Here is a 19,161-nt window from a genome sequence, read left to right as displayed (position 1 = left end):
TATCAGTGGTTCACAGTCATGCTGGAAGGGTATAATGAGTGGGGTCCCACAGGGATCAGTTCTGGGTCCGGTTCTGTTCAATATCTTCATCAATGATTTAGATAATGGCATAGAGAGTACACTTATAACATTTGTGGACGATACAAAGCTGGGAGGGGTTGCAAGTACTTTGGAGGATAGGATTAAAATTCAAAATGATCTGGACAAACTGGAGAAATGATCTGAAGTAAATAGGACGAAATTCAATAAGGACAAATGCAAAGTATTCCATTTAGGAAGGAACAATCAGTTGCACACATAAAAAATGGGAAATAACTGCCTAGGAAGGAGTACTGTGGAAAGGAATCTGGGGGTCATAGTGGATCACAAGCTAAATATGAGTCAACAGTGTAACACACTGTTGCAAAAAAAAAAGCAAACATCATTCTGGGATGTATTAGCAGGAGTGTTGTAAGCAAGACATGAGAAGTAATTCTTCTGCTCTATTCCACGCTGATTAGGCCTCATCTGGAGTATTGTGTCCTGTTCTGGGCACCACATTTCAGGAAGGATGTGGACAAATTGGAGAGAATCTAGAGAAGAGCAACAAAAATGATTAAAGGTCTAGAAAACATGACCTATGAGGAAAGATTGAAAAAAATGGGGTTGTTTAGTATGGAGAAGAGAAGAGAAGACTGAAAGGGAACATAACCATTCTCAAGTATGTAAAAGGTTGTTACAGGGAGGAGGAGGAAGAAAAATTGTTTTTCTTAACTTCTGAGGTAGGACAAGAAGCAATGGGCTTAAATTGCAGCAAGGGCAGTTTAGGTTGGACATTAAGAAAAACTTCCTAACAGTCAGGGTAGTTAGGCACTGGAATACACTGCCTAGAGAAGCTGTGGAATCTCCATGATTGGAGATTTTTAAGAGCATGTTAGATAAAAACCTGTCAGGAATGCTCTAGATAATTAGCCCTGCCACGAGTGCAGGTGACTGGGCTAGATGACCTCTCAAGGTCCCTTCCAGTTCTGTGATATTCATCACAATTAGAGCTGACTGGAGGGTGACAATTCCATATCACAGCAACTTTCAAAGTTTTGAAAATGTTTCAATTTTGTACTGAACCAAATCAAAATCTTTCAAACATTTTAATGAAATAGAATTATGTCAAAAAGTCAATTTTTGATTAAAAGCTGAGCTTTTTTAAGGTCCAGGGCATTCCTGATGAGAGAGACTAACTTTCACATTCTCTAGTCTAGTGACATGGGTACTGGCCTGAGATGTGGGTGATCCAGGTTTGAACCTGCTCTGCCTGACTCAGAGCAGAGCTTTTCATCCCAGATCACTCTGAATCGGACAGAGCGGGCTTGAAGTTGGGTCTCCCACATCCCAGGCCAGTGCCATGCCATCAAGCTAGTGAGGGCAAGAGTTAGTCTGTCTCTGGTCACTTTGGACCAGAGAGCCTTGGAAATGTTGTGACCAGCTGGAGTCACATCCTATTATGTAAAATAGTGTGGGGATGTTGTTCAGCGATAGACACCTTTTACCTTATTGGTGCCTGCATTTAATTTGCAGGTTAAATGATTTATGGTATGTATATGCTGGGATGTGGAATATAGCCCAATTTTGGCTGTCAATGCATGGGGGCACAAGGAGGATAGGATATGATGCAAGGAGCCTTAGCCTCTCCTTCATGCCCTGTGCAGAGGACAACCACAGTATGGATAGGGAGTGCAAGCCCTGTGCTAGCCAGGAGCCAGCAGTAGCACTATCTGACCCAAAGGGGGATGAAGTTGGGGTAAACAGGCCTCACCTCCACATTGACCAGCAGAGCTGGGCCAGCACGAGAGAGGAGATACATGATGGACCCTTTCAAATTTTGAAGCTCCTGATGTAGTGTGCACAACTGTGGGCCCTTGGAGGAATTCTGGCAGAGTGTCTTCATCTGCTACTGTTACAACAATGACTACTCAGCTTCTCCATGATTTAGTCAAAGGACTGAAGCCTGATGAAAGCCATTGATGTCAATGGCAAGAATCCCATTGATTTAAGTGGTCTTTGATTTTGACCTATAGTTTGTAATGAAACATTCTGGAATGGTAGGTGCTATATGTAAATTATTGTCATTTAATATTGTAAATCAATGTGTTGCTAACTTATTTTCATAACACACTTAATAAATTAATAGCACCACATAGCCTCTGATCTGGCAAATAGTTACACACAGGAGTAACTATGCAGGTCAATAGTACTATTGGAACTACTCATGCATATGTATTTGCAGGACTGGGACCCATGGATATAAAATTCCTATTCGTTCCACTTAAGAGTTAGGATTTAAATAGCCAAATTGGGGTCATTAGAAGCCCCCAAAGAACAAGGTCTCTGTAGATTATTAGATATGGGGAAAAAACATATTTTTTTTCTACTTTATTTTTGTAACTAAGATTTTATTAAAATATGTATAATTATTATTGTGAGTGGACACAAAAGCTAGATCCATGTGTTACTAAGCCAACTGGGTTTGGGCTGAGACTAGTCATTGTTCCTAGCTCTGGTCTCTAGGGCATACACCCAGGCTCTAACCTTTTTTCTGAGCCCTTCCTTAGGACATAGGACTCCATGTTCCAGCTGCCTCAGACCTCCCAGGCCTCCTAGTTGCTTGCACACACTCCCTCAGAGTTCCACCTAGCTATGGGCACTGTGGCTTCTAGTTTAACCACCACAGGACAACATGGCAGGAAAGCAAAGAACACAGGCTTAGCAAAGAAATTTCTTAACCACAGTCACTTTACTCTTTAACAGCACTAAAGCGACAGATCTTTGCAAATTCATAAGTCTGAGATGCACTCTCCCCTAGATTGATCTCACCCCTTCTATGAGTCCGAGGTCTTGTCTGCATTTCAGGCTAGCCATATTTCCTCTTCCTCCAGCAGTCTTCTTGCATGTGGTGATAGATGGCCCTACTCACAGAGAAGCCCTCTTTTATAAAGTCTTGCTTCCTTTTTGGCCATGTGCTCCACTGCTATGCTTATCCCTTCACCCCTCTGGGCTCTTGTGTAGAGAGTCCATTGTTCCTTGGCAATAGGCTGGTAACTGAAAGACCCCCAGTGGCCCTAGATTGTTGTCTTGATGGCTTCTTAGAGATCACATCTTTCCTGGGCAGGGTAGCTTACTAGAATACATTGCAATAAGCTTGCTTTGAGCAAGGTTAGACATGAGTTCATCATATAACAAAAAATGGATGTCCTAATCCAAAATGGAGGTGACAAATTGGAGTTCACAGTTTGACCCAGATATATCCCACTCTGTCACATGTACATTTTGGTTTGGGAAAAGGGGGTTGCAGATTTCTTTTGACTCTTCAATACATCAATTTTCAAACGAATCCTCTTTTTGTCTTCAACTTTATCTGGCTTTGAAATATGGGAAGTGAGCCAAGTAAGATAGAAGACAAAGTAAAGTCCTTGCCAAAATCCCCATGGATTTTGGTTAACAAATCCTCAAGATTTATATTTTCAGGCTTTAGAAAAATAGCATCTGGGGAGACAGCTAGGACAAGTTTGGAAATGCTTGAAGGGGTCGCTATGTCCCAGAGCACCAGAAAGACTTGGTAGGGATGATGCCTTTTATTATACTCTAAAAAAGGAATATTATGATTTTTAGGAGAGGGTTTGGCCTGTTCTTATTTTATCTAAATTTATTTTTCTCCAGTTGGTGCCTAGTGCAGAGCACATTGAAAGCAACATGAGACTTTTTCCAGTGGATTCAATGTATCTTAGATCAGGTTCAGCGGAAGTAGCAAAATAACATGTTGGATATAAAGATTTCTTGAACTCTGCCAACATCTATACTATACTGAACGTATGGGAGAGAATGATCCAAAGTGCATGCATAGATTACAGAGCAGAAAATCAATCTGATGAATCATTAACTTTACGCTTATCTTTATCCTTTACACAAGGGGTAGGCAACCTATGGCACGGCACGCGAGCTGATTTTCAGTGGCACACTCACTGCCAGGGTCCTGGCCACTGGTCTGGAGGGCTCTGCATTTTAATTTAATTTTAAATGAAGCTTCTTAAACATTTAAAAAACCTTATTTACTTTACATACAACAATAGTTTAGTTATATATTATAGACTTATAGAAAGAGACCTTCTAAAAACATTAAAATGTATTACTGGCATGTGAAACCTTAAATTAGAGTGAATAAATGAAGACTTGGCACACCACTTCTGAAAGGTTGCCGACCCCTGCTTTACACAAAACTTTTGGTCTTTGTGTGGTATTTTTTGATACTTTAGTGAGGGTTATTGTCCTAATTTTCAGAAGAAGAGAACACCTATTTAGGTTCTTGAGTATAGATTTAGGCAACTTGCTTAAGGAATCCAAATTTGACCATTTTGGCCTAACAGGAATGACTTTTCATTCTTATATATATTGTCAGTGATTTTTTTTTTAAAAAGAGACCCACAATTCTATGTCAAGAACATAAGTTTGAGGTTATGCCTAGAGAACATGATAAACACTCCCTTTTATGGGATGTGTATATAAACTGAAAGCAAAGTAAATAGCAATTTGTGACATACTCTTAAGAGAACTGGGGCAAGACAGCATTTATAGCCTTCAGTCAAAAGCTACTTTGCTTCTGGGAACTCTCAGACTGAAATCATTATTAGTGCTCACACTGCACAGCACTCTCACCAGCTGCCAGATCAGTATTCTAATTGGAATAGCATAACTTCTTTGGTCATTCCTGTATACATTTGCACCAGATATTGTTCAAAAGGCCTGATTCTGTGACAATTGACTTCAGTGGTCAAAGATCAGCCCCATAAGGAGTATCTAGAATGCATTTCTACCACTAGCTGTTAAGTCAAATGTGACTTGTTCATTTCTGACATAAATACAGTAGCTCCTCAATTAAAGTCATCCTGGTTAACGTTGTTTCGTTGTTATGTTGCTGATCAATTAGGGAACATGCTCATTTAAAGTTGTGCAGTGCTCCCTTTTAATGTTGTTTGGCAGCTGCCTACTTTGTCCACTGCTTGCAGGAAGAGCAGCCCGTTGCAGCTAGCTGGTGGGGGCTTGAAACCAGGGTGGACCGGCAGCGCCCCATCAGCTCCCCGCTCCCCGAAGTTCCCTGTGCAGCAGCCACCCAGCAGGCTACCAGTTGCCAGCAGTTCAGCTGTCTCTTCCCCCACTGCCATGTGCTGCTCTTGCCTTCTGCCTTGGAGCTGCTCCTGGGAGCCTCCTGCTTGCTGTGCAGGGGATGGGGGAAGAGGAGGGCTAATGTCAGGGTGTCCGCCTCTCCCCCTATTCCTTCCCGCCCCACTCCATATAGAGCAGGGTGGGGACAGGATGGGGCTCAGGACAGAGAGAGTTTGTTGGCTGCAGCTGCTGTCTCAACTTCCTGATCTTTTTAGAGGCAGTGTACTTAGAGTGGTGTCAGCGTACTTAAAGGGGCAATGTGCATCTCTCTCTCTCTCTCCCACACACAGGCTGTGTTTCTCTGTCTCTGTCTGCCATGCTGTCTCCCCTCCATCCATTTGTGCTGCCTTGTAGAGTATGAGGCTACATTAACAACAGCGTGTTAACCCCTGAGGGCTCAGCCGAATGCTATTACATCATTTAGCAGTAAGGCATTCCCTGGGAAATATCGCACCCTCTTCCACCCTCTAACTTCACCACCTCCATCAAGCTTCACAATCATCATTGCTGTGTACAATATTAAATTGTTTGTTTAAAACTCATTGTGTGTGTATGTGTATATATATACAGTATATATAGTCTTTTTTTGTCTGTTGAAAAAAAATTTCCCTGGGACCTAACCCCCGCCCCCATTTACATTAATTCTTATGGGGAAATTGGATTTGCTTAACATCATTTCGCTTAAAGTCGCATTTTTCAGGAACATAACTACAACATTAAGCGGGGAGTTGCTGTATGAATTCTAGAATGTTGAAGAGTGCAAACTCTACAGGGGTATGATTTTTAAAACTGAATGTATACATAGTTGAGTCTTGTGAAATTTTTTCACTTTTGTAACTTTACATTTTTCCCCCTAGAAAAATGTGGAACATACACTCCCAACATGAGACCAGTGTATCCAACAAAAACGTTCCCCAATCACTACACCATTGTCACAGTAAGAACTTCTGTGTTTTTCTCTCTAGAAGATACATTGTTCTGAATTTATTCAATTCCAGGGGAAACAGGATTTGTGGATTATTAAATCCAAGAAGAACAATACTTAAGATTTCCCACAGGACTATGAAAATGTAGATTCCACACTTTTCTTCTTTTCTCTTCACGCTAAGATCTGGCTTAATGTGTGACAATCACTATATAAAGACTACTTATGCCTGGTTAGATTAACTTGATTCTGATAATTAATAAAAACTATCCAATACCAGGTGTAAGAATTCCTGTGGCATTATAAATTAGTATGCTTCTTCACTCTGTGCATTGGTATGAATTTGGCATAATCCGCTGAATCACAGTTTTGGCCAGGGGAGTAGAAGCAAGCTAGGTTCTTTTCTCATTCCTTTTCTTTGGGAAGATATGTGCCTTATGCCCCTCCCATGGAACAGAAATTGTGACATTAAGTAGACATAGATGAGGTCTGAAATGGAACCAGCAATCTGAATATCTCATGAGTTTTGAAGGTGTGAGGAGATCTAAGGCTGTCTGGGATTCAAATCTGGTTCAGAAGCAGCCCAAGGGTGGAAGGTGTCACAAACAACTGATCTCTAAAGTTTCTCCCATCTTGAATATATACAAGAGAAAATAAACCAATTTAAAAAAAAAAAAAAGCTTCCAAAGCTGGATTGTGTCTTACAGCCTTCTATGGTATATCAGCAGACTCCCTTGAGCTTCATGGTCAAAGAGTTTAGAACTCAAATTAAGACTGATGGAATCACAGCCTCACTGCCTTCTGCTCCTGACTCATCAGTGCTGTTGCCTCTTTGGGTGGCATGGCAGTGAATGCTGTTATGTGCACAGTCTCTGGTTTTTACTTATTTTTTAAAAAATTGTTTAATGTCCCCCCTCCCCACAAGACACACACTCCCAAATTTGAAGAGGTGACCTGGTAGAAAGAGTTTTGCTCTGCCACCATGTAATTGGATCTCCCCTAACAAGGCATCAGACCATCCTCTGCCTCAGTCCTCCCACTCTTATGAAAGCTGGGGAACTAACTCTCCAGATAGTGTGTAAATAAAGCTCCCCACTGTCACTATGCCATTCCTTTTTCTGAAGCATGTATTTATTCAATCGCAAACACAGTTCAACATCAATCAAAATAGGTAAACCAGGCACACAACAGGTATCCCCAGTCTGGCTTTTCACCTAACTGGAGTGGTAAGCTCCCTTCCAGCTCCTTTCTCTGTCACAGGGTCTCCTCAGAAGCCTCCCTACTCCTTGCAGATCCCCACTCCCCACCATTGAGCTACTTGTTGGTCTGTTATCTTATGGAGGCATCTAGTCACAGGTGGGGATCCTCCCAACTGCTTCATGAAGTCCATCCCATTCTGTGGCAAACCAGCTGTGCTACCCTTAAGATGTCAGGCTAAGGTTATGCCTTCCATTTAGGCTCTGTTTTGCCTAAATGCCTTTAAAAGAGCATAAGAGAAAACTATAGCAAGTAGGCTATAAATTCAGCCAGAAGAGGTCAAGCCAAATTCAGACTTAGTGTAAGTTAATAGACTTGCATCCACTTACACAAAGAAAAATGCTGCATTACCTTTGAGAAGTGTCAGTCTGTATTTGATCTTTGTAGCAGTGAAATGTGACTCTGTTAGATCGTTTTGTGACTTGTGGCATTTATAGTGACGTATACATAAGGATTTCTATAAAAAAGATTTTCTTTTTTATACAATGGCACAATCTTAATTGTAGGGGCTGTATCCAGAATCCCATGGTATAATTGATAACAAGATCTACGACCCCCATAGAAATGTTTCCTTCATGCTTAGAAATGAAGAGAAGTTTAATCCACAGTGGTACCAAGGACAGCCTGTAAGTATTAATAACTAATATACTGCTATGAGACAAAAGAGATAGTGGTTATGTTGTTTAGTTATTTCTCAGGAAAATGGTGATACTGAGAAACAATGTTACAGAGAAAACAACAAGGAGTCCTTGTGGCACCTTAGAGACTAAAAAACTTATTTGGGCATAAGTTTTTGGGGGCTAGAACCCAGACTGGGAGTGGTTGGGTCATTACAAAATCTAAACTTAATTTCCCCAATACTAATTTCTCCCTACTGTTTCTCACACCTTCTTGTCAATTGTCTGTAATGGGCCACTCTCTTACCACTTCAAAAGTTATTTTTCCTCCCTTGGTATCCTGCTGTTAATTGATTTTATCTCATTAGACTGACCTCACACTTGGTAAAGCATCCCTCATCCTGTCATGTTTTTATACCTGCTCCTGTATTTTTCACTTCATCCATCTGATGAAGTGGGTTCTAGCCCATGAAAGCTTATGCCCAAATAAATTTGTTAGTCTCTAAGGTGCCACAAGGACTCCTCGTTGTTTTTGCTGATACAGACTAACATGGCTACCTCTCTGAAAAAAGTTACAGAGAGCATTTCCAAGGCAGCCAAGAAGCTGTCACTCAGCATAACTACATGATTACATTGTTGCAGCTGTAAAATGGATTTGAAATAGCTTACATATAAACTGCAATAATGAAAAAAATAGGTGGCAGGATTTTTGTTAATTATCTTATTTATATGATTTTATGGCAATTATCCCCGTTTAGAACATTTTCATTATTTTCAGCCCCCTCTCCAGCCCCCCTCCAAAAACTATAATTCTGTAGAATGGTTCCAGTCCAAGATCCCTGTGGATCCTAAGTGGGAAAGGCATCTTGGTACAGTCCAACTCCTCGAATACCGAGAGCTTGAAAAGTCATCTAGCATTTTCACACACTCCAGCTGCAGTGACCCAAAGATTCCCACCCTTCCTCCTCCGCTCTTTTCTGCCTGGGAAATAATGCATTAGAAAGAACTAAAACTAACAGTTTGTGTGTGGTTTTTTGCCTTTCTTTTTTCCATTTCTTTGGCTTTTATGTCTGTCTCTAACTCTTCTCTCTCCATCCTCTGTCTCTTGCCATTTCTTCCTCCCCTCCAGCCTATGCTACTTATCTTCCCTTCACTAGGTCTCCCATTTATCATCCTCTCCCAACTTAGTTTCAGCTTCCTCTTTTCACCCAACTTGCCATATTATTGCCAACCTAAACATTCAAAAATCATGAATTAGGCCTCAAAAAATCATGATCTTGGCTTAAAAATCACGAGGTTTTTCAAAAAAATATGTTTTTGGTTCTTATTTGCCTTTTGGGTTTTGAACCTTTAGGTTATTCTCAGGTCACCTTTTCAAGCTTTTCTCCACAACCATGAATGCTAGAACTTTGTTTTTTTTTTTTTTTTTTTTAAATGAAAGTGGAAATTCTCGTGAAATAACAGAACTCCAGGAGCTGGGGCTTTATGACAAACACTAAATAATTATACTTGTCCTCATCCCACAGATCTGGCTGACAGCTATGCATCAAGGTCTAAAAGCTGGTACATTCTTCTGGCCTGGATCAGATGTGAGAATTAATGGAACTTTTCCAGACTTGTATAGAAAGTACAATGGGTATGTAAAACATCATGTTTTGTGTGTGTGTGTGTGTGTTTGTGTGTGCCTTTGGTAGAGCAATAAATTAGGGGAGAGGTAATCAATTATTTTATGTCAAGGTCCACATGTCTTGGTCATGGTCCAGACTCCAGAGAAAATAATACAAAAATAATAACAATAATGATTATGATAATAAGTAAATAAAAAGATTTCGAAGTCTGTTCAAAAGCATCTGGTGGTCCGGAGTTGGCTCGTGGTCTGCCCATTGACTACCCTTGAATTAGAGTGCGAGAGAAATAAAACATGTAGGTTGGTTCTGCTTCCTTTCCTGGTTTGGATCAGCTTTCACAAAACGATAGATGACAGACAGAGGATAAATATCTTCCTGCTTACTAATACAGTCCTGCACATTGTGAAAAAGCAGAATCCCACTAGCCAGAGCCTGCATTTTCCATGATGCATGTTGTGTAACTGGCTGAAGAACCTATTATGCTATAACATGGTATGGAAAAGTATGTTTATAGGAGAGGTATGCAAAAAAATTGCCATTTGAATCTGGTGATGCTTTGATGTCTTCTATTTACACTTAGTGCAAATATTTCACAAATATCTAGATTCTAACATTGATCACTCAATCTGAGCTCTTCCCTTACATGAAGTGGGAAAATCTTTACATGATATTGTCTATGTACTTGAAAAACTATGTAATGAGATAGTTATGGGAAACACTGCACTGTCAAATTAACCTTATTGCAAGTTTTCAAGGTATTTCACAGTAAGGCAGTAGCCTTTATGGTCAACTGTTAATCATACCTATGAATAAACATTTCTCTGCAGTGGAAAAATTATGTGCATTTGAGAATCATCATTAATAATATCAAAATCTTCCCTGAGGTCCTCAATCTTCTTCTTCTCAGGTCCTATTTTTCTTGTCACGTAGATTCTTACTGTTGGTTGCTTGTGGGACATTCTACATGTTTCTTCAGCTAGTTGAACAGGATCACTTGGAATTGCATTGTGTCATTCAAGCTAAAACTGTCATCAGCAACAAGTGGTGCTGCCTCAGTAACATATAGGCTGTTTTTAGTGGGTGTATACTAATCTATGATTGTCAGTCTACTTCAGAGTTTTGATTCCAGATTTTACCTATGTATGGTCATTATAAACTTGGCATCTGGGCTCACATTATAAATACCAGGATGGTTTTAAAAATATGGTATATGGGACAAATCCTTCTCTTCTTATGTGAGCATGGGGAAATCAGTAGGATTGCTTGTATGAGGAAGGCAGGCAAGATTTAGGGCCTTATCCAAACTCATGGAAGTTAGAGACTCCTGTTGACTTCAATGGGCTTTAGATCAGGCCCTTAGCCTTGTATTGGTAAAATTTGCCATCATTGTAGTACTCCAAATCATTAATCTAGATATATTTAAAGGATATCCAACTTTAATGTTGCCAAGTGATTTCAATTATGGTTGTTGAAATGAAGACAGGTTTCGTAATTCACATGAACATAATTTTCAGTTCTTTGAAATACAGTTGCTATTGTATTGTTCTGATACAGTTCAATCCCATTTGAAGAAAGGGTGATAGCTATTCTTCATTGGCTGCAGTTACCTAAAGATGAAAGGTAGGTATTAAATTTCAAATGTAAAGTTCGTGTTTACAGTGTTAGAATAATGAAATAATAATTAACAAATACAATGCAATGTAAATGTTGTTTATATTTAATATAATACCTTGTGTGCATTATTTCAATAACTTCATAAAAACATAAGAATGGCCATACTGGGTCAGACCAATGGTCCATCTATCCCTGTATCCTGTCTTCTGACAGTAGCAATGTCAGATGCTTCTGAGGGAATGAATAGAACAGGGCAATTATCATGTGATCCATCCTCTGTCGACCAGTCCCAGAATCTGGCAGTCCAAGGTTTATGGGATTGCATCCCTGACTATCTTGGCTAATAGCCATTGATGGACCTATCTAATTCTAATTATCTAATTCTTTTTTGAACCCAGTTATACTTTTTGTCTTCGCAACATCCCTGCAATGATTTCCATAGGTTGACTGTGCATTGTGTGAAGAAATAGTTCCTTTTTGTTTCTTTAAACCTGCTGCTTATTAATTTCACTGTTATATGACGGGGTAAATAACACTTCCTTATTCACTTTCTCCACACCAGTCATGATTTTATAGACCTCTGTCATATCCCCCCTTAGTCATCTCTTTTCCAAGCTGAAAAGTCCCAGTCTTTTTAATCTCTCCTCATATGGAAGCTGATCCATACCCCTGGTCATTTTTGTTGCCCTTCTTCGTACTTTTTCCATTTCTAATATATCCTTTTTGAAAGCGGGTGACCAGAACTGCACAAAGAATTCAAGATGTGGGCGTACCATGAATTTATGTAGTGGCATTGTGATATTTTCTGTCTTATTATTTATCCCTTGCCTAATGGTTCTTAACATTCTGTTAACTTTTTGGACTGCCATTGCACATTGCGGATGTTTTCAGAGATCTGTCTATGATGACTCCAAGATCTCTTTCTTGTGTGGTAACAGCTAATTTAGATCCCATCATTTTTGTATGGATAGTTGGGATTATGTTCTCCCATGTGCATTACTTTGCATTTATCAACATTGAATTTCATCTGCCATTTTGCTGCCCAGTCACCCAGTTTTATGAGATCCCTTTGTAACTCTCCGCAGTCTGCTTTGGACGTAACTATCTTGAGTAATTTTGTATTGTTTGCAAATTTTACCACCTTTTCCCAGATCATTTACGATCAACAAATTAGTTGTTTCAAGTCTGTTTCTAAGCAAATTGTCTATTTCTTTCCCTTCTTTTAAAATGTTTCCTCACTAAATGATGCACAGTTGTTTCTATTATTTAATATCCATTGTTGAATTATTTTTTCTGGACTTTTTCAATGTGTATGTAAAATATTACATTTTTGGTGCTGTTTGATATAGACCACACTTTTACACTCTGTATTTAGAAGAACCAGATACCTCTGGCCATCGTTTTGGACCAGTCAGCAGTGGAGTAAGTAGGCAGTCTTGTTTTGTTTTAAAGCTCTGTATTGAGTTACTGATGAGGCTTTGTATAGCATGTTAAATTAACACCCATAAACTGGAGCACTCATCTGCAGTGTACTTACTAGAACAAGTCTTTGTGGGAGGGTGAACATGCATACTACTAACATGTTAGTTTTACTAACATACATAGTAAAAGGGCATTTAATAAATGTGCTATTTTCAATGCTAACAAATTAGGTACTATCTTTTATTTATAATTTAAAATTGCAAATGCGGAGGAGGTTGTAAATGGTGTATCTTGTCTCCCTCTCCTCTTCCCCCACTCATCATATGCTAGTTCTCCCTTTTGACAAAAAATACTAGAAATTTTTGGAAAGGAAAAAAAAAAAAGTTTTTCATGAACTTATCAGTTTAGGGAAAACAAACAAACACTTTTTTTTTCTTTTTTTTTTTCTTTTTTTTTAAAAAGTGGATGGGGGAGGTGGGGTGAATGAAACATTTAAACCAGCTCTAATCTTAGTCCACTTCTGTGGATGGCTATTCACATTGTAACTGGCATGGTTGCTGGCTGTCTCAGACTACGGTTAGGTGGATATGAATGATATCTCCCTCCATGTCAGACTTTGGCCATTTTGGCATAGGGCAGGGGTTCTCGACCTTTTTCTTTCTGAGGCCCCTCTTCCAACATGCTATAAAAACTCCATAGCTCCATCTGTGCCACAACAACTGTTTTTCTGCATATAAAACCCAGGGCCGGCACTAGGGGGAACCAAGCAGGGCAGTTGCCCGTGGTCCCATGCCACAGGGTCTACCACAAAGCTACATTGCTCAGGCTTTCGCTTCCACCCTGGGTGACAGAGCTCAGGGCCCCGGGCTTCAGCTCCATGCAGTGGGGCTTCGACTTTCTCCCCTGGGCACCAGTGAGTCTAATGCTGGCCCTGTTTGGCGGACCCCCTGAAACATGCTCATGGCTCGCAGGGGGCCCTGGACCCTGATTGAGAACCACTGGCATAGGGGAAGCAGATATTACCACTGTCTGTGCTGTACCCATTCAGTAAATAAGAGAAGCCTTCATTTTCCGGGATGGGTCAATATTACATCCTTCAGTAAATGCACTTACAAAAACAAGAAGAGGTTGAAGGGGGGGGGGGGGGGGAAACCATTCAGTGATTTGGGAACATTAGAGAATGGTACTGTCTTGAACTCAGGAAAAGTTTTGGCATCTATAACTGACTTTTCCAGATTTTACTGGAGCTATTAACAGCAAGAGGCTTTCAATTTCTCTTGTGGGGGGCTTTCACTGAACACTGTTTCTGTGATAATACTGAAAGATCAATGTAGTTCTTTAGTTGATTAACTGCCAACGAGAGCTCGACAGTGGTGTCTCTGTCTCCCCTCTCCTCTCTCCCGCTTCTTAGGTAATATAAAACTCAGTTATCCTTATCTTTGGTTAGCAAATAAAACAACATAGATTACATATGTCAAAAACACTTTGAAGAATAAAAACCACTGTAAAGACATCTGAGTAGCTCTGTAAGAGCATGATTCTGCAACCCTTACTCACACTGAGTAGAATTACTTATGCAAGTAGTCCCATCAAATAATGTAACTAGCTGATTATAAATATTAATTGCTCGTATTGATTACTTATGCATCTAAATTATTCTTGCAAGTAGTCCCACAGAGTCCACTGTCAGTAAGTACTAAACATGAAAAAGGTTGAAGAATTGAGCTATAGGATGGCATTTCTTTTGGTTTAAAATTAAATTTTCAACCAATGATTAAGACCCCAAGTCACTAGTCCATCCCTATGTTCCCAGTTAAAATGATCCAAATGACAGAAGTATATAATTTATTTGAAGATGAAACTGATTGGACTTTCTTTTTATAAGAAATTCTCATTTTAAACAAATAGCTCATGCTTAACCTGAAGTGAAAACTTGGGTCTGACCATGAAATCCTTATTCCCATGTATAGTTCAACTGAAACCTATGGGAATACTTATGTGAATAGAGTTTGCAGAAAGAAGTCTTTTATTTGTATATGGGTCATACTGTGTCTTACATTTTACATTCACCAAATACAGATCTATTAATTCGTTTCTAAATGCTTAAAATCTATTTTACATCACCACATTTCTATTCTGCAGGTCATTCTTGCACTACAGAGAGTGGACAACATAGTTGGGATGCTGATGGATGGTCTCAAACAAATGAATTTGCACAAATGCCTAAACATTATTCTTCTATCTGATCATGGTAAATTGATGTGTACACAGTGGCAAAATGAGGACAGACACATGCATGGAATTAAGTGGCAGGTGCAATTTTTATTAACCTTTAGCATAGGGAAGGGGCACTACCTGCCCATCACCCACACTCTTCTATACCAGATATTTAATTGATTCCAGTGTGGGGGTTACAGAGCTTATTATCAATATAACCCTTAACTTGGGGTAGGTTCTCCTCAGCCAACCCCCCAGGACTCTGTCCTAGCACCATCCTTGCTGCAAGAGGGACAGAGGATGCAGAAGGGTGTGGACCTCAGGCGTGAAGGCCACTAAGTCTGACCTTGGCCCACAAAGGCCACAAGGTCTCACTCGATCCCATGAGCCCAAGGCCCATCACCAAAATGCCATTTTTTTTTCTTCTGGGAACCATTCATTTTATCCTCTTAACTGCACTGGAAACCTGCCACAAACTGTGATGAATTAACAACTCAACCCAAGTACTTCCGTTATATATTAATCACATTCCTGCCTAACCCACTGTGGTTTGAAGGTGCCTCTAGGAAATTGAAAAACTCCCTGGTCATCTACCAACTGGCCCATGGGAGAAAAGATTCCTTCCTGACCCCTAAATGGTCAATCAGTTGGACCCACAGACTCTGTAAGGCTTGGTTCCCATTCCTAGTTTAAGGAGAGTAGGCTGGGGCTGATGGAATGGAGCCAAAAGAGGCTCCACACAGTCCCCACTCCAGGTTAAATCCTACGAGCTGGGGAATGCTGGCCAGTCAGCATCTCTACCCTCCCAGCTGGCCAATGGCTGCAAGAGACTAATGTCAGGCGAAGTGACTTTTGGTGTCCCTCAGAAAGTGTTTCCCTCTCTCACTGCTGGGTCTGTCCATTTTCACCAGTGGCTTCATCAAGTTCTCTCACACATTGAAGCAGGTGGTAGCATTTTGTTTTCATAGTAGACATGCTTAAAGTCTGATGTCAGCTTTTGTACAGAAGAATATTCTGGACCTGATTCTTATTTACACCCCAGCCCCTTTATAGTTCTCTGGTGGCATAAGTGGGCCTTAATGTAAATTACATTTTACAGTGCCAGAGCAGTTTTGTTGTTAATTTGTGGAGTTGGTGGTGGGGGGAATGATATAATTCACTTTCTTTTCACATGCTGCACCCAACTCTCTTTTTCCCCATTCTAGCTTAAGTGACTTCAAAGAAATAGATTCTATTATAATTAATAAAAACTAGTTATATTCTTAAAACATCCTGTTTTTGTTTTTCTTAAGTAGTCACTGTGGTGTGCATATACACACTGCACAAATGAAGCCGAAAGCCACAGCCATGGCCTATTATTTCCACTAGTTGCCTCTGACCTGTCTTTTACTGCAGGGCTATGTGTAGAAACTTAGATTTCTGACTACAGCCCAGAACTGAAAAGTTATCCACTCTGCCGGTCCAACCCCCACAGTATCCTTTATTTTTCTCCTTCAGTAGGGAAAATGTATTGCAGTTTTCTTGTGAGAACTGTCATGAGGGAGTGTTACTGGGCTGCTGAAAGGGTAGATGTTTATGTACCGTATGAGTTCACATTTCCTTTCAGCTGTTCAGATGTCTTGTGGCTTTCCTGACTAAATTATCACCAAGCACATTTCCCCTTTGTACAAAACAGCTACATGTTCTGTTATTAGGAGTATTGCAGATTTGTACCTACCTATTTTAAAAATAACACTTTTCCCTTTTGCAGGCATGGAAACAGCTAGCTGTAGTAAAACAGCATATCTGAGCACATACATGGAGAATGTTCAAGATATCACAATAATTCCTGGCCCTGCAGCTCGCTTAAGACCCCAAAATGTTCCAGATGAGTATTTCTCTTGTATGTAGTTGCTAAACTAATTTGTGTTACTTGATTATCTATTTCTAAACTTTTTAAAATTAAGTGAGGATTAATTTGTATAGAATATACTGATATTCCTCAGATTCAGTACAAGCTTACGGAGAAATTGAACCATAAGGGTTGGGGAAACTGTTATGGCCTAGAAGCATAAATCTTCTGCTCTTAAAGGCATTTAAAGACCTAGTTCACTTACATGTGTAGCTGGGGCCCTTAATCTCTATATGGTTTAGCCAAACACAAGTTATTGGATTCAATACAGGAGTAACTAGGAGAAATGTAGTGGCCTGTGATATACAGGAGGTCAAACTAGATGACTTAATGGTCTCTTCTGGCCTTAAACTCTATGAATCTTTCCTAGCCTGGACCCTATCCTTTTCCAAGGAAGGTTGTTGGATTAATTTTTTTTTTCTTTTGGTGGGATTTTTCCTTGGAAGTTTATTAAAAACATGTTAATATAAACTTTACCAAAGCTAAGTTATGTCAAGAAAACTCCAAGCTATTAGACTAGCACAACAGTTACTGCTTCTTATGTGCACATTGCAATAAATTCTGGAATGTCAAATTCTAATTGGCAACATCCTTTTCTGTCAACACCATTTAAACGATAAATATGTGAACATTAAAAGTAAATAACCAAAGTGATTGGAGAGAAGAGAATGTGAAGGAAACCTCCCCTAAAAAGACAGCTAGTTAAAAAGTATAGCTTGAAGATTTTCTTACTGATTTTGTTTTTACTATTGGTTGCTTGGTTTTCAAAAAGGAAAAATAAGTTGCTTACATTTAGAAATGATTTTTAACCTAGATGACTGCGTTATGTGGTATTGAATCAGTATTCCATATTTGGAAGCCTTTTATTTTGCATCTTTTTTTTTTTTTAAACTTTAGGTGACTAATTTTTATATCTGACTCTTCCAGTTGATTACCAACGTGTTACCAGGCAACTTACAGTAAGTGTTGTCTTTAGTGTTGGCTCATGCTTCTTAATTCATATTGACATTTATTATTATTTTTACAGCAGCAGTATGCTTGTCTCCTTATATAATATATGAAAAGAGAGGGTCACCGCCCCAAAAGGTTACTACCCAATTCTAGATATGACACAATGACAGGAAGAGAAACAATAGGGAGAAAAGTGGACAAGGGTTACAGTAATAAGGGTTATAAGAAATAGCCAGCAGGATTTGTCAAGAACAAATCATGCCAAACCTACCTAATTTCCTTCTTTAACAGGGTTACTGGTCTAGTGGGTATGAAGAAAACAGTAGCCACGATGTGTCTTGATTTCAGTAGGGCTTTTGACACAGTCCCACCTGACATTCTAATAAGCAAACTAGGGAAATGTGGTCTAGATTAAATTACAATAAGGCGTGTGCACAACTGGTTGAAAAACTGTGCTCAAAGAAAAGTTACCAGTGGTTTGCTATGAAAGTGGGAGGGCATACTTAGTGGGGTGCCACAGAGGTCAGTTCTATGTCCAGTACTACTCAATAGTCAATATTTTCACTAATGACTTGGAAAATGGAGTGGAGCGTATTCTTATAAAATTAGTGGATGACACCAAGCTGGGAAGGGTCACAAGCAAATTGGAGGGTAAGATTAGATTTCAGAACGACCTTGACAAATTAGAGAACTGAAATCCACAAGATTAAATTCATTAAAGACAAGTGCAAAGTATTACGCTTAAGAAGGAAAAATCAAATGCACAAAATAGGGAATAACTGGCTAGGTGGTAGTACTACTGGAAAGGATTTGGGGGTTATAATAGTCAACAATGTAATGCAGTTGAGGAAAAAGGCAAATATGATTCTGAGATGTATTAATGGTAATGGTATATGTAAGACATGGGAGGTAATGGTCCTGCTCTACTCAGCAATGGCGAGGCCTCAGCTGGGGTACTGTGTCTAATTCTTGGTGCCACACTTTAGGAAAGATGTGGACAAATTGGAGACCTTCCAGAGGAGAGAAACAAAAATGATAAAAAGGTTTAGAAAACCTGACCTATGAGGAAGGTTTAAAAAAACTGGGCATGTTTAGTCTTGAGAAAAGAAAACTGAAGGGGGACCTGGTAATAGTCTTCAAATATGTTCAGGGCCCTTCTAAAGAGGATGCTGATCCATTGTTCTCCATGTCCACTGAAGGTAGGACAAGAAGTAATGGGCTTAATCTGCAGCAAAGGCGGTTTTGGGTAGATATTGGGAAAAAGTTTGTAAATATAAGGATAGTTAAGGACTGGAATAAGCTTCCAAGGGAGGTTGTGAAACCCTAGAGGCTTTCAAGAACAGGTTGGACAAACATCTGTCAGGGATGATCTAGGTTTACTTTGGTCCCCCAGTGGAGGGGGCCGAAGTTGATGACTCTTTGAGTGCCCTTCCAGCTCTACATTTC

The 19,161-nt window shown here is 39.7% G+C and overlaps 1 protein-coding gene across 1 annotated transcript in view; it reads left to right on the top strand.

The window, feature by feature from the left end:
- Window positions 1-19,161, top strand: part of ENPP1 (ectonucleotide pyrophosphatase/phosphodiesterase 1) — a 76,630-nt gene that overhangs the window by 38,434 nt on the left and 19,035 nt on the right. Inside the window, exons 7-14 of the mRNA XM_034765643.1 lie at window positions 6,051-6,130; window positions 7,882-8,001; window positions 9,519-9,628; window positions 11,175-11,240; window positions 12,584-12,656; window positions 14,799-14,907; window positions 16,624-16,755; window positions 17,692-17,723. Coding sequence (XP_034621534.1) covers window positions 6,051-6,130; window positions 7,882-8,001; window positions 9,519-9,628; window positions 11,175-11,240; window positions 12,584-12,656; window positions 14,799-14,907; window positions 16,624-16,755; window positions 17,692-17,723 — 722 coding nt within the window. The remainder of the gene's footprint in view (window positions 1-6,050; window positions 6,131-7,881; window positions 8,002-9,518; window positions 9,629-11,174; window positions 11,241-12,583; window positions 12,657-14,798; window positions 14,908-16,623; window positions 16,756-17,691; window positions 17,724-19,161) is intronic.

The sequence above is a fragment of the Trachemys scripta genome, chromosome 3 (genome assembly GCF_013100865.1).
Source record: "Trachemys scripta elegans isolate TJP31775 chromosome 3, CAS_Tse_1.0, whole genome shotgun sequence".
Classification (NCBI taxonomy): domain Eukaryota; kingdom Metazoa; phylum Chordata; order Testudines; family Emydidae; genus Trachemys; species Trachemys scripta.
This window is presented reverse-complemented; position numbering and strand designations above follow the sequence as displayed.